Source organism: Haliotis asinina, chromosome 7 (assembly GCF_037392515.1).
Source record: "Haliotis asinina isolate JCU_RB_2024 chromosome 7, JCU_Hal_asi_v2, whole genome shotgun sequence".
Taxonomy (NCBI): domain Eukaryota; kingdom Metazoa; phylum Mollusca; class Gastropoda; order Lepetellida; family Haliotidae; genus Haliotis; species Haliotis asinina.
The window spans coordinates 32,917,714-32,932,307 of record NC_090286.1 but is presented as its reverse complement, the minus strand read 5'-3'; the positions used below and the strand labels follow the sequence as shown (position 1 = coordinate 32,932,307).

General features: G+C 37.0%; 1 protein-coding gene across 1 annotated transcript in view; it reads left to right on the top strand.

Moving 5' to 3' along the window:
* The window catches only part of LOC137292154 (pikachurin-like), a 139,714-nt gene that overhangs the window by 68,153 nt on the left and 56,967 nt on the right, over positions 1–14,594 (top strand). Inside the window, exon 2 of the mRNA XM_067823700.1 lies at positions 4,393–4,509. Coding sequence (XP_067679801.1) covers positions 4,393–4,509 — 117 coding nt within the window. The remainder of the gene's footprint in view (positions 1–4,392; positions 4,510–14,594) is intronic.

The window sequence follows — 14,594 nt, the reverse complement described above, 5'->3', positions numbered from 1 at the left end:
GGGATCTGATTAGGTCCCAGCCTGAGTCATGCTGTGGGTATGTTGTTTTGCAGTCCTAAGAGCACTTGATACAAGCTATTGTTTCACTCAGGCTGTATACCTCCACGGCTTGTATTCAGTAAGCCTACACTAACCTCTGGATCCTGCCCACTAGTTTTTGTGATCTGAATTACCTCCTCTTGATTCTCTTCAGCCATTTTGATTTGTCAAACCAACCAGTGTTTGGCTGGTGATATCAAAGAGAAGCCATACCACTAATTATGATACAGTGTGCCAAATATACAACATTGGAAAAGTTCCCAGAAGAAAGCCCCCAAATATCACTTTGATTGAAAGGATAACTTCATGTCCATCAAAACTGCCCTATACAAGTTTCTTTTTTTTCTCCATTCAGAATTTCATTGATTTGTAAACTTTTGCTGAAGATCAAAGGAAGGTCATTTGAGATCATGAGAACAAGGGAATGGAACCTTTGGTTTGTGCAAATTGTACAAGAATGGAGAAATAGAGGATGCAAAGCTCTGGTTTGATCAAATTACTAGCGTATCTTGCATTTTTGGAAAGAGTATGCGAGTGGAATTTGCGTTTAGCAAATTTTCGAGCCGTATAACTTAGAAACCTGTTTTGAACCTGCAGCTCACTAATCCATGCAAATATCAAAATTGGTCAGAACAACAGTTGCTTTCTGCAAGCAGCAGACCTTTGTGTCTGGTTCTAACACATGCTGTATATCTATCTGCATAAAGAGCTCCCTGGGAAAGCTTACACTTGAACTTATGTACTGTTATGAGAAGAAATATCTTTAGAAAATTTGAAATTGTTTTGATGGTGTATTCATAAATTCAACAAGCAGGGTGTTTCCAAAAGGAAAATGACTTTTTGGTCTTCTTCTTTTGTGTGACTGCAAAATATGTTTGGGCATATTAACCCAACTCATTGCACTGTATCAGTGTAACACTCAGTGCTCAGCTTTTGTTTTCTGCAGGTACTTATGGCTGAGACCTTTTTCGTAATAATACTAAGCGTATTACTTTTCAATAATTTCTGGTTTTTATCTTGATCAGCAGATGCTGTCTTTAAGTTTGTAATAGGATGAGTCTGGCCATCAATGGACTTTACTTTGTTTATTTTTAGAAGGTGTTATATAGAAACTCTAATGGCCAAGCTCGTACTACTGACCCAGGTTCTTTCCTCTCTTTGTTGCGGGATGAATGACAACTGAACACAATATAGCTTTAACAAAGAATATTTATTATAATAACACAGTATATATAATTGCACTTATAGGAATGTTAATGCTTTGCATTACGAGTAGCACGAAAACATCACACAGAAGCAAGTAAGTGTACACTTCCCACATCTAATGCCAACCTGACTAAGTTCTGCAGTAAATACACCAATCAGCCACAATGTTTCGCAGATAATATTCAAGAGTCACATCTGGGGCCAACTTGAATATAACAGCAACATGCATCAACAACTCGCAACTTCTACATGTCACTTATAATGCCAACCCGACCAGACTCTGCAGTAAACAACTAATTGCTACAACTCAATGTGAGACAACAAATCATGACTGCTACAAACTGTGGCACAACTGATGCTAACTTGACTAGGTTCTGCAGTAAACATCTAACTGCTACGATATAACAGAGGGGGTGAACTGTAAATGAAGCCTAAGAACGGTGTCTTACTCTCATGCCAACTCAACTAAATCATGTTATACTTGCAATGCACCATGTTAAAAAAAAGAATAAAGGTGCATAAAATCCGCACGCAAAAACCCAACAAGATCAGACTCTACATGCAACTTTTATGTTCCTAATTGCTCTAACCTCTACTGTTTCATAAATGCCACGGAATGCATGGATTCACTATGCCGGCAGAAATGAATCCACTCACTCAGTTTGGACTAAACTACCTCTCACAATTACAACTTTATTGTTAAACAAACATATTAAGAGGGGGTGGGAAAAGGGTTTCGTTCTGATACAGAACTTATGGAGTGGGGACCTCTCACCTCCAACCAGCTACTGGTCGTCATGGACTCATTACTGACAGGTGCTTATATACCCGGCCCGAGCGACTACCCGGATGACGAAAGTTAGGCTATCAGTGATTGGCCTGGAATACTGATACCTCTCCAATCAGAGTGCTCCTAGTTTACGCTCAACTGGTTAGCTAAAACATGTGGCAATTAGCCACAACAGATGAAGTGATGGACTGACTGATGGACTGACTGACTGAACTAGGAAATATCCGAGGCACTCAACACCGCAACTGGAATACATACAAGCTGCAACTCTCGTCAGTACACGCAAGGATTGATGAGTTACAGAAGCCGAAAAACCCTGTTTTACCACAAGCTAAACTATCATTTTTGATGAAGCAATTTATCAGATGTTGTCACATTTTTGGTTTGGGAATTACTCATATTGTAGCTGAACCATAGAGCGTACACATTCTGATCTGAACCCACAATGTCCTATGTTCCTGGGTTCTTAGGGCTTGCAGCTCTTCAGGGTTAAGGGCAAACACTGACAACTCTGACAACACTCCAACTGGTGGCAACCATTGAAACATGGCAATGGCATGACAATCAACATATTTGTTACTAGATACTGACAATAGTTAAACTGGCTGACTGACCACCTTTGTGTCACAAACTATGAAGATTTTGAAAGATGAAGGTTTTTCATGCATGTGACCATGTATATGCATTTGCTGTGACATATTCTTATCATTTACTGTATCTTTGGAAACAAGCAACAATAATGTAGTACCATCAGTTCTAACTTGCCTCCAAACCATGCCCCAGTTCAGTAAATCATACTTATTCCATAGGTTTGGTTTCATTAGTCGTGTAGATATTTTGCTAGACTCTGGCTGCAGGCTTGTGGTTGTGTATGTGTCTGTATGATTAGATCACTTCCTGTACAGTGTTGGATTGTGGGAAAAGATGACTGTCTTGAAGCGACCGGTCCCTTAGCCCCATGTAATACAGCTAATCTTATTGCAGTAAAGCTGTAACCTACAGCCTGGGGACAGATTCTGATTGTGTAGGCCTAACACAATCTCCCCGAATAGGATGTCAATCCATATCTTCTTTTAGCCCTGCTTAACCGCAGTGCTCCAAAACGTGGGAGTGAGCCAATACGATTAAGGTGTTTGATTTTGTGATATAGATGATCAATTTTTAATCACATTGATGACGCGTAAAGCTCTTTGGAAGTTGAATTTTCTAGCTGTTGAATTCAATGGATTAGGTGATATTCAGTTTGAAAAATTGAAGTCGGACTTTCAGATTAAAGCTGATTGACTGGCATGATGAGATGTATGTTATCTAGGACAGGAAACCTGCCATCTATAGAAGATCCGCTATTTGATAGTTCATAAAAATCTGTCACTCAAAGATGGGAGAAATACTGATCATATGAAACATGAATCTCTGGTGAAAAGCCGGAGATTGGTAACAGAGAATGGTATATTTTTCACTTTGTGTTTCCATGACGTTTGGCTTAGTTTCCATGGTAGCATATTTAAATTTGATAAAATAATATAAGGAGTGTCACATTTTGAAAAGATTTTGATCTGTTCCCAGTCATTAAAATGATCCTAACACACTCGGAAGAGAAACTGAAAATGTGTTAAGATGAATGAAAGTATTCCTCCAAAAAGAGATATAGGAATAGAATGGTAGTCTATGTGACGTGGTTGATTGTGTGGTCTCATACCCAAATTACAAGGTGTGTTACTTATGGTTTCAGTCGCTGATCATGAATTGTCTGGTCCAGCTTAGCCATCCGTTATATCCACACCTTAACTTGACATGTACATGCTGCTCTGACACCAAGACCGTAACCATTTTCAAGTGTAATGTTTTTTGAGTGACAGTAATTTTAAGCTTAATATACCTTGGTTAAAAATCCAACTAGTAGATATGATTTTGTGTCATTGTATGCACTCATTGTATATTATATATGTGTCAATTTGACTTTGTTTTTACTTCAAATCCAGTGGTAAGTCACATGCCCCAACTTCTGTAGCTGGACTGGCGTTTTGTCCTGTCATGTGCATGACAGTAGTTGTCCACTCTCAGGGTTAAGATTGGTTGTTTCATTTCCAGTGTTGTTTAACCCTGCACTCAGCAATATTCCAGTCTAACAATCCTGTAGTCAACATCATGAGCATTGATCTACACAAATGGGATATGATAACATGTGTCAACTAAGTCAGTGAGTCTGACCACCTGATCCTGTTAGTCACCTCCTATGACAAGCTTTGGTTACTGAACACCTATTCTAAACCAGATCTTCAGGGGCTAAGGAGTAAGAAGGAAGCAAGGTGTGTATGTCCAATGCTTCATAAGTAAATGTTGTGTGACTTTTTCAGGTAACTGTAACCAGTCCAATCCTTGTATCCATGAGTGTCAGGACATCTACGATGGGGGCTACATCTGCCACTGCCCGGAGGGCTTCATCCTCAACAAGGATGGAGTGTCCTGCTCAGGTAAGTGTTATCCCTTACTGTTCACTGGTGTGATGGTGAGTGGTCACTGTGTCTGCCAATGTCAGCTAGTGGGTTGCCACCTGTGCCCTAATTACACCACAAACCACTAGTTTTAATGTGATATTTCTTTGTGCTGCTGTCCATGGAATACAGTTGTCCAATTGTCCTCATGACTTACATTGGGTGGTAGGGTAGAATACTGCCTACAGCACTTGCTGGTCACCCAGAAGACCCGGGTTCAATTCCGCACAATGTGTGAAGCCATTTCTGGTGTGCACCATTATAACGTATTGTTGGACTATTGCTTTGAACAGCATTAAACTGTATTCAAACATAGGACATATGCTCAATGGAGAAGATTGTTTGATTGTTCCTAGATTCTCCAGATGTGCTTATTTTCCTTCTTGATGCTATAGGGGCAGTGGGTAGCCAAGTGATTAAAGCATTTGCAGGTCATGCTGAAGACCCAGATTCGATTCCTGACATGGGTACAATGTGTGAAGTAATGGAAAGCAAAATTCACTTGTGATGCTATGTTCTACAGTCAATAGCAGCAATTGACCTTCCCCTCAGACGTTGTATGGCTGAAAATCTGTTGTTATATTTGATCATATCTGTTGAACCATCACTCATTTTTACTACATTTTGTGAAAAAATACGCTCCGGATGGGTAATGTTTGGTAAAGATTAATTGGTTTAGTCAAGACGGTATAAAAAATGTATTGGCAACCACATGAGACCAACCATGTTCGAAATGTTTTAAATTTGTGCAAAGAGAACAAGTTTATTGATTTTCAAGATGAAGATGTCTAAACCACACATCAGCAGTTGTATTGCATGCAAATAAGTCTTTTTCATTTTTATAAGTTTTGAATTAAATTACTCTGAAAAAGGGCAAAACTAAGTATGCATTTGGTGCAAAGTGCCAGTTGAGTTCATGTTTTGGATAAAGTATTGCTAACTTAGGAGGTATTTGATCAAAAGTCAAACATTTCCAAATGAACACAGGTATAGTACAGTACAGTAAATACATAGAGACTAAGAGTGACATCAAAAGAGTCCATGACACTGTACGACAAGAGGGTTAACTTCTACTTTCCCTTTGTGTACTTTCATTTTGGTCGGGGAATATTCCTTCAACTCCAGGCTTTACTGTCTACATTTCACAACATTGGAGGAACAATCAATCATGCTCTTTCTTAGCAGATTTCAAAGAGCTGCGTACGACTTGGTCTAGAGTTGTTTGATCAAGGTTGCAGCATTCACGATCTCAGCGGGGCTTTCAAAAAAGGTTTATTGTAGACATGTGGAGAGCACTTCAATTCTGATGAATCGAGGCAAAAATAATGACTTGTACTATCATTTAAGTCTTTTTCAAAAGTGGACAATTGTCTTGGTTGTGCATTTTTTTGTGATGTGGGCCAGGAAATAATACAATTTTTTAAACCCTGGTACAATTGCTATAGTGATTCATCATCATGCATAGTGCACAATCAAGTCTGTTTTCAGTTGACATTAATTCAGTAATTTTTTTTCATGTTTATTTACATTAAGTTTTTAAAAATGGAATAATTTTTATAGAATAGTATTGTTTGTGTTTCTGAACAATATTGTATCACGTAAATCACTGTGTGACTGTTTGTGATCAGTGTCTGAAAAGTATATCCTTATTATTCCTGTATTCATTTCCATATTGACTGAACCTCAACGATTGTATGACAGTATTTAGTTGAGGATTTCCTGACAATTATGACAGAATAATACTTCTGTATTTCTCTATCTCAAAGAGATTTGACACTTGGAATGACTTTGAGTCAGTAAGCATCAAACTTTGTTCTATCTGTCACTGATGACTCAAGTCCAGATATCACAGTCAGAAGGTGGTTTCAAATTGCATCTGCATGTGAGACTCCAGGGGATCAGGGGGTGAAATAAACTGTGTAAAGGACAACTTGTGTCCTTAATGCCTTGTATTTAAGTCAATTATATTTTAGAGGCAGTTGATGATTCATCTAAATTTCTAAAATAGTTCGGATGTTAGGGATTTGTGTATTGTTATTGTGGCAGGTGGTTTTATTTGGAGAAGAAACAGTGCTATCTGAACATGTGTTGCCAGTGTGGGCACTTCATTGGAAAAGTTTATGTATGTTTTCATATTCTGTTCATTTTATGTTGTTTCCTCACAAGAATTACTTTGTGATGAAATAACAGTTTTATTTTGCATTAATCAATAAAAAAATCCAACAAACGCTTTAGTCGAAGATTTTTAATTTGGACAAATCAATAAAAAACCAACACATGTGTGAAAGTAAACAGCTTTTGATATTTGATACTGCCAAAACAAGAAATCTTCCTACGTTTTTGAGCAAGTAAGTATAGAAATATTATTTATTTGACATTTACTTGATTTAAGAGCAATTTCATAACCCAAATTTGCCGGATGCTCATATTTCTAACATTATGAAGTGACATCTGAGTTATATGTATCTACTGCTGTTGTTTGGAGGAATTCATGGCCTTTTTCTTTATGGCTCAGTGTTGTACTGGAAAGCTCTTTGAAGAATGATGGCCTGATAATATTGTTTATTAATTATGACATTTCAGCTTGTATCATCCAAGTTTTATGTGTTGAAATTCTTGAAACCCTTTTGATGTGTTTTTGCATCATATTTGTCAAGACGTATACAGATTTCTGGTATTTGTTTATTTGTGAATTTGTATATTTTGTCAAATGTATCATGTGGTTAATGGATGTTTTGAAAGAAATATAATGAAAGTGTTAGTCAGTGTTAATTTAGTACAAGTTGTGTTATTGAGGTAATGGAGAAACAGATTCCAGCTGGACATGAGCTTCACATTAACTGAGGTTGAAGTTCACCTGTCCATCATTATATACCAATAAAAAAGTAAGGGATATTCTATTTATAAGATTGATAAAATACAAATGATGAAGCCAAGGAGGAAACAGATGATGAAGAGAAATTAATTGAAAATGTGACATTTTATTCCATTCCTTTGGAAATGTTTCATCTGTATGGAAATATATTACTTTTTCTGACATGCTTTGGCATTAGCTAGTGGTATGCTCACAAAATGGAATATCCCTGACTTTTTTTGGAATGGTATATTTCCATGATTTATTCAAAAGAACCAGAAAAAGAGTCGGAATAATTGTTTTGCATATCTTTGTTAGGTACATTAATATTCTGTTCTGATGGGATACATTTATTTCATATTGCTCTAAGTATTATGAAAATATATTGTTGGAAACAGGAAGGAATTTGTAGTGAAGTGTTTCCTTGAAGTGTCAGCATCAGGGAGGTTTATGTCTATGTTTCTCCACCCAAACGACCAACTAGTTTCCATGGCAACTGCCTGTGAATGATATTGCGTCATTCGGATCATGCATCATTGAATCAGTCTCAATCCAGAAAGTCAGATTTTTACCAGCATTGGCTTCACGAAATAAAGATCTGTAGAATCTTTGAAATTATTGATCATGGCAAGTCCCAACAATATCACAGTTTTTGCTGCTTGCTTGTGTATGAAAGAAGGACCAGCAGGCGTGATTGATATATGTACAGATACTTTCATGGATGAAGAAACCCAGTTTGCTATTTGTGTGTAAAGTGATTTGCCTATTAGTTTTTACACTCACTTATCCCAAAAGTAAGAACTGGCAGAGAGATAGGAGTATAAATCATGTAAGGATGGCACAAAACCTCTAAGTGGCTATGGAGAACATTTGGCAAATGAGGATCTCAAATTATGTTTTGTATGTTAACATATTGAAAGTGAGAGTTCATGGTTTTATCTAGTTTGTCTGGATTTCTTCTAAGTTTGTCACCAGTTCCATGAAATTACCATATTTAACACATTTCGTGATACAGATTGATTAGTAAGCTTATTTACTGTTAATGAAGCATTCTCCAGAGACTTTCTGTTCTCTTCTTCAGGAAGATTTGGAATCCCAGAATATTCACATTACTGGAATATTGCAGACTTCAGCATCAACAGTGTATGAAATAAAGTCTCTCTGACTGCCTGTCAGGATAAATTTGTGAGGGACAGTCTAAAATTACACCTAGCCAGTCAGATGACCTGGTCAAAATATTAGAAAACATGTTCCAATACTGTTCTGTGGATTGTCTGGTCTGGTAAAGTCCATTTTGGGCTGGCAACATTTTGAGGTTACCAGCCCTGATGTCTTTCTGGGTTCACCACATTGTGCTGTTGATTTTAACATTCAACAGTATTAGAAGCCATATATCACAGTACTGACAGAACATGGAAAATTCTCAACAAGACAAACTGCCCTGCTGTGTGATGGGCAATGATCTAAGCATCAGTTTAAAGACCTTTTTCAACCTGTCACGCAGCTCATTCACTGGTCATCAATTTTGTTGATCAGCTGTAGGTATCATGGGGTGACCAAATGGTTTAGGTGGTCAATCATACCATGATTAATACACAGTGATATTTAGAAAAGTGGACAAGTGGAACATTTGCTATATTTTGGATTACTCTTTCTCTGTAAAATACTGAGATTCTGATTCTGGTTCTTTTGTCAGGTAGTGTGTTTACTGAAAAAACATCATCCTAAATAACACATTGATCTTGCTGTGATGGTGGAGTCACATTATCAATCACAGGGTTGTCTGGCCCAGATTGAATTATTTATAGGCTGCCATCTTATAAGCTAGAATATATAAACATTTTTTCTTCTGAATTGTTGAGTTAAAACATCCTCATAAACAGATTCCATTTGTTTTAAAGGAAAAATAGTTTTGAAAATCATTTGAATGAATGACTGAGAGTCTGCGATGACAAAGGATTTTGCTGAAAAGGTTATCTCCATTTTTCCATGCTACACAAAAACACTTCTCAAAGTATGTGGATTATATATTTGTATTAAACCTGACATATCTTGTTAAGAAGTACATTACTGACCATGACCCATGAAGATCTGGGTGTTCAGCAACCCCAGCATGCCACAAAAGGCAGCTGTGCTTGTTGTAAGAGGCAACTTACAGGATTGGGAGGTTAGACTCGCTGACTTGGTTGAGACATGTCATCAGTTCCCAGTTGTGCATATCGATGCTCAAGCTGTTGATCACTGGACTGTTTGGTCCAGACTCAATTATTTATATATAGGTGGAATAATGTTGAGTGCAGTATACCTAACCTTACTTGCTCATTCACATTATTGACCACAATGATAAACTCAAAAAAATTCCCCAAACCTTGCACATTCATTAAAATACTAAGGTCAGCTTGATCTTTCTCAGTGTAAATATAGTAAAAAAACATTTCCAAACCAAATAATATTGATGTACTCCAGATATTACTAGCTAATTAAGCAAGTGATCTATGTTATCTCATCAGCAGATACTTTAGACAATGGGTGAAACATTTATTTTTAAACATGTTATTTTTGAGGTGAGAAAAACATTAAAAAAATCTATGTATAGCCTAATGAACATTTGCAGGACAAGCTCTTCTACTTCTCACTGTTCTGTGCTAAGTGATTTCTTTCCCCTTATCTCCAGGAGGTTCTAACTCTGGTTCTGAAGACTGCTCCAGATGAGTACCATTCATTGAACAGCAACTTGTCAATATCTTTCTATTCATATGCAATGCAATCTGAAGTACCACATTTGCCTCCCTGAGTAACTGCTAACACATGGGAGACCTTTGACCTTTTTTCAAGAGATCTTAACTCTGTCAGAGAACCAATCCAGAACATATTCTTGAAGATAAATCATTTCCTTCATTCTTAATGGCATGAGGCTCCTTCGATGTATTGAGTAAGTACCACATTCTCCCTTCAACACTGAAACCTTCTATCCAATTTCTGTCCACATTTTACATAGTTACAATTACAGGAATTCAAGTAATTGCATCACTAAGCTTGTAGAAAATCTATGAGAAAAAATAAGACAAAATACCTTACATTTCCTGTGACATTCTGATTCATGAGTACGTCATGTTGACTGAAAGAATTAACAAAGCATTTGTCTCACAAAGTGAGATAAAGGTTTTCATTATTTCACATCAAGTAGTATAATAAATAGTGGCATGAGACCACTATTAATTATACTACTCATCAGCATAAACATGCAGAGATGGTAGAGATGGGAAGCACAGACAAACTACACATTGTCTTAGGTATGCCTGTTGTATGTATACCTTTGCAGATAATTTTTCTGTACCTTTCAAGGTTTGAGGTTCTCTCTGTCAAGGTGCCCGGGGCTTGTTGAACAGTGTACTGAGTAATACAAAAAAGTAACTTGTGCACAGAATGACTTACTGTGAATGTATGATGTGTTCATGATATATGTTTGTTTTTGCAAAAATATCTGTGTAAATTGAATACTAGTATGTGAGCATGCATACAGCAATTTAAAATGAAATTGGATATTACCGAGATCAGTGAAAATCACAATTTGTGTTTTATATAGGTCATGATGAAATGTTTGCTTTGTCATGCCATATCTAGCAACAGTCCTGTGTATAGGTCTTTGAATCTCTCTTACCACTAAGATAGTCATAAGTGCCATACATCAACATTGACGTATGACTGTCTTAGTTGCTAAGAGAGTTTTGAAAATCCAGGCCCAGTTGTATAAACGATGTCATGTATAGAAGGTGAATCCTTAACAGACAGTTCAGGGGTCAACATCATCAGCATGATCTACATGAGGAATACAGTGACATGAATCAACCACTTCAGCAAGACTGTCTGCTTGATCCGGTTTGTCGCTCATGAGAAGACCTGTTCTAAAACAAGGCCTAAGTTCTCTCAGTTCAAAGAGAGTCATATGTGCCATGTCTTATCATTAACTTACGACTATCTTAGAGCTAAGAGAGCCTAAAAAATCTAGGCCCAGATCTTTATTTTGAAATGACATTCACCAAGCATGAAGATCTTGAGCCTAAACATTTGAAACAATATATTTCAATTCTTGTATTTCACTTTTGTTTAATGTTTACACTGTTTATTCATGGGTGTTGGGGTAGTCTAGTGGTTATGGTGTTTACTGTCACGCCGAAGACAGGGGTTAGATTCCCTTCGTGGGTACAGTGTTTGAAACACATTTCTGGTGTTCCCCACCATGATACTGCTGGAGATTGGCTAGAAAGGGTGTTAAACTAATCTCACTCACATCACTGTTTATTTATGGCCCTGACAAGTCTAAATCTTGTGCTTCAGTTGGTTAAGACGTGTTCCATAAGCAGACAGTGAAAACAGTTCTCCTCTTTGAAATTGGACAGTGATAACCTATGATCGAGGTAACATATGAAGTTAGCTTTAACAATATAAGACAACTCAAGTGTTATGAAGCCATTAATATGAAATTCATTGCCAAAGGAATAGAGTAAGATCTCTTTTATTGGCGTCTACAGCATATCTAAGTATTACATTTGGCCCTGTTCTGTAGTAAAGACTAAATCTGGTTTTGAAACCAGCCAGTTGTTGGTGGAGACTGTTTCTGCATTATTTATTTTCAAAGGTGTCAAGAGTTCCCTCAAATATTTCAAAAGCAAGAGGCTGCCTGTGGGTTGCTACAAGCAAGTTATTGTGCATCCTGCAGCTCTCATCCTGTCTTGTCCTGGATTTGAAAAGCTTGGGGCTTCAGCGAAGAACATTTCATTGTTCAACATGAGCATTTGAAGGTTGTGAAATGGATAGATATAGTGCATTGATTGTTTGGGAGTGTATATTGTATAGGGAATTTGCCAGATGTATTGAAACAGTGGAGGTTTCGGATAGTGTCTTCCTTGTTTGACAAGGCTGAAATTTATGAGTTGCCATTAGAGATGTTACGATTTATGCATGTAGTTGGTGTATCGAACCATATTCAAATCATTTTCATGATAACTGGAACTGAATATTCATGAATTTTGTTGAAAAGGGGTTTTGTAATTTTTAAATTTAGGAGTTATCTATGAAAGTGAGGTATTCATTATTTTATGATATGTATCATATATTTGCTACATAATGGATGTGCTGCAGCTCCATGTAGCATATTTGGTGTATTTACTGCTTTCTAACAAATTCTATGACTGATCTGTAAGTAATCTTGTGATTTGCCTAGAGACAAGCTCTGTACATGTTAGTGAGTATTCAATGTGTATAAAACATATTTTGACAAAAGATGTTGTATATGTTCTATATATCATGCACACAAACAGTTTGATAGTTTCCCCCATGCAGAAAACATTACCACAGGTGTTATACCTGAAATAGCGTAGCAACAAGTCTGTTTTATTCCATAGCTGCAGTTGTATTTAATGAATAGCAAATAGTATGTCCATGTTTTAGTGTTTATTTGTCCATGTTGTTACTGCCATCAATATTTAAACATTGTTGATTTTTCTGAAAAAAAAATTTCAACCAATCTGCTGATCATCACATATATTTACATCAACATTGACCAGTGTAGCATATGTTATATTGGGGATTACACTTTCTTAGTAAAGTAGAGATTTTAGTACTTTTGTTGGGTTGAGTCCCATCCAGGATTCGAACTGACACCCTCAGAATCAAGCACCAAATCTCCAGAACACAAAGTCAGCCACCTAACCCACTCAGCCACCATGGCTACCACAAATTGGAAGTCTAGACCACAGACTCTGTGTACCCCTGATAACGCTGACCAGACTGATGTAATTGGTGCCATACATAATCCTTAGTTGGTGGAGAATGGTTAGGTTTTAGTTTACAGCTTTATTCACAAATTGAAAATAATTGACAGGTTCTTACAACTTTAGAAATTCATCTGCAAGAATATTTACAAATACAGATCTAATCAATGACTATTTTAATTCCCCAAATTGGTGGTTTTAAAATTAAAACTTTGAAAAAGGGAGGTCATTCCATTGCTGCTGGAAGTTGCATGTTATGGGATGTTGCATGTTCTCCTCGATAGTCCACATCAAGTGGTGATCTTTCAGATGTTTTTAGCAAACAGCCAGTGCCAAATGTTCATATATCAACCTCTGATGTATTATACCTTCTCAAATATCAGTGTGATGGCTGTTTGTAGTAAATGGCATTGATGTGCCCTGTAATTTCAAATGTTTTACTTTCATTGATGTTTGAACTGTCTCGCTCAATCTCTCACATATTTTTATAAATAAGCACCCATCTTAGTCAGTTTTATTGGGTTTGTTCGGTTTATTTTAGTGAACATGGTGTTACCAAAATGCTTTTAGTTGCTTTTAAAGCGTTTTCTTGTCAAGCTAAAAACCAATGGGTTAGTGAGTGAGTTTAGTTATAACAGGATTCTGTTATTCCAGCCAACAGTCTCTGCATAGATATATGAACAGTTACTTGTAGTCGTATTGTCAATATGTCAAATTGGCTGTGCTATCAGGAAACTTAGATTGAATTAAATGTTTCTACACACTGTCTACAACTTGTGTGAATGACCCCTGACTGTTTGTTCTTAATACCGTAGAGAATTGCAAATAGACAGTGGAAATATATTTGTGCACGGTGCCACACTTCTAAAGACTGACATTTTCACAAAGGGTGATCTGGCACATATATTTGTCGTGGGTTGAGAGATTACAATAATTTGTGAAAAAGAAATTTGTATGATGTCTGATGAGTGCATATTTCATTGCTTCTGTACAGTTCTAGCCAGAGTAATTGGGTTAAGCTGGATTGTGTGACAGAATCTATTCGTATTGAGAGATCGGGTGTCTGAGAGCTTCCACTGATAGGAAATGTAGACATTGTTTCTGATCTAATGAACATAATTAGCAGCATCACTACAAGTACATAGCGTCAGGCAAGCTGTCGAAGGTACCATCCTAGCTGTGTAAAATATAGTTACTGTCCTGTCTTTGAAGTAAATGATTACTGATGTGTATTGGCCAGTCATTCAAGCTTGTACAAATTTCAGATTATGTTGCTGATGTACATAATGACCTACAGTATGTTTGTGTTGCCATTGTTGTGTCCAGACAATGATTTCTAATTACTGATTATTGAAATAGGTTGTTGACTTTGGGTATACAGTCGGTCCCCACCAGCCTATGGGTCATACTTATGGATGGTATGGCCATGTGGCGTG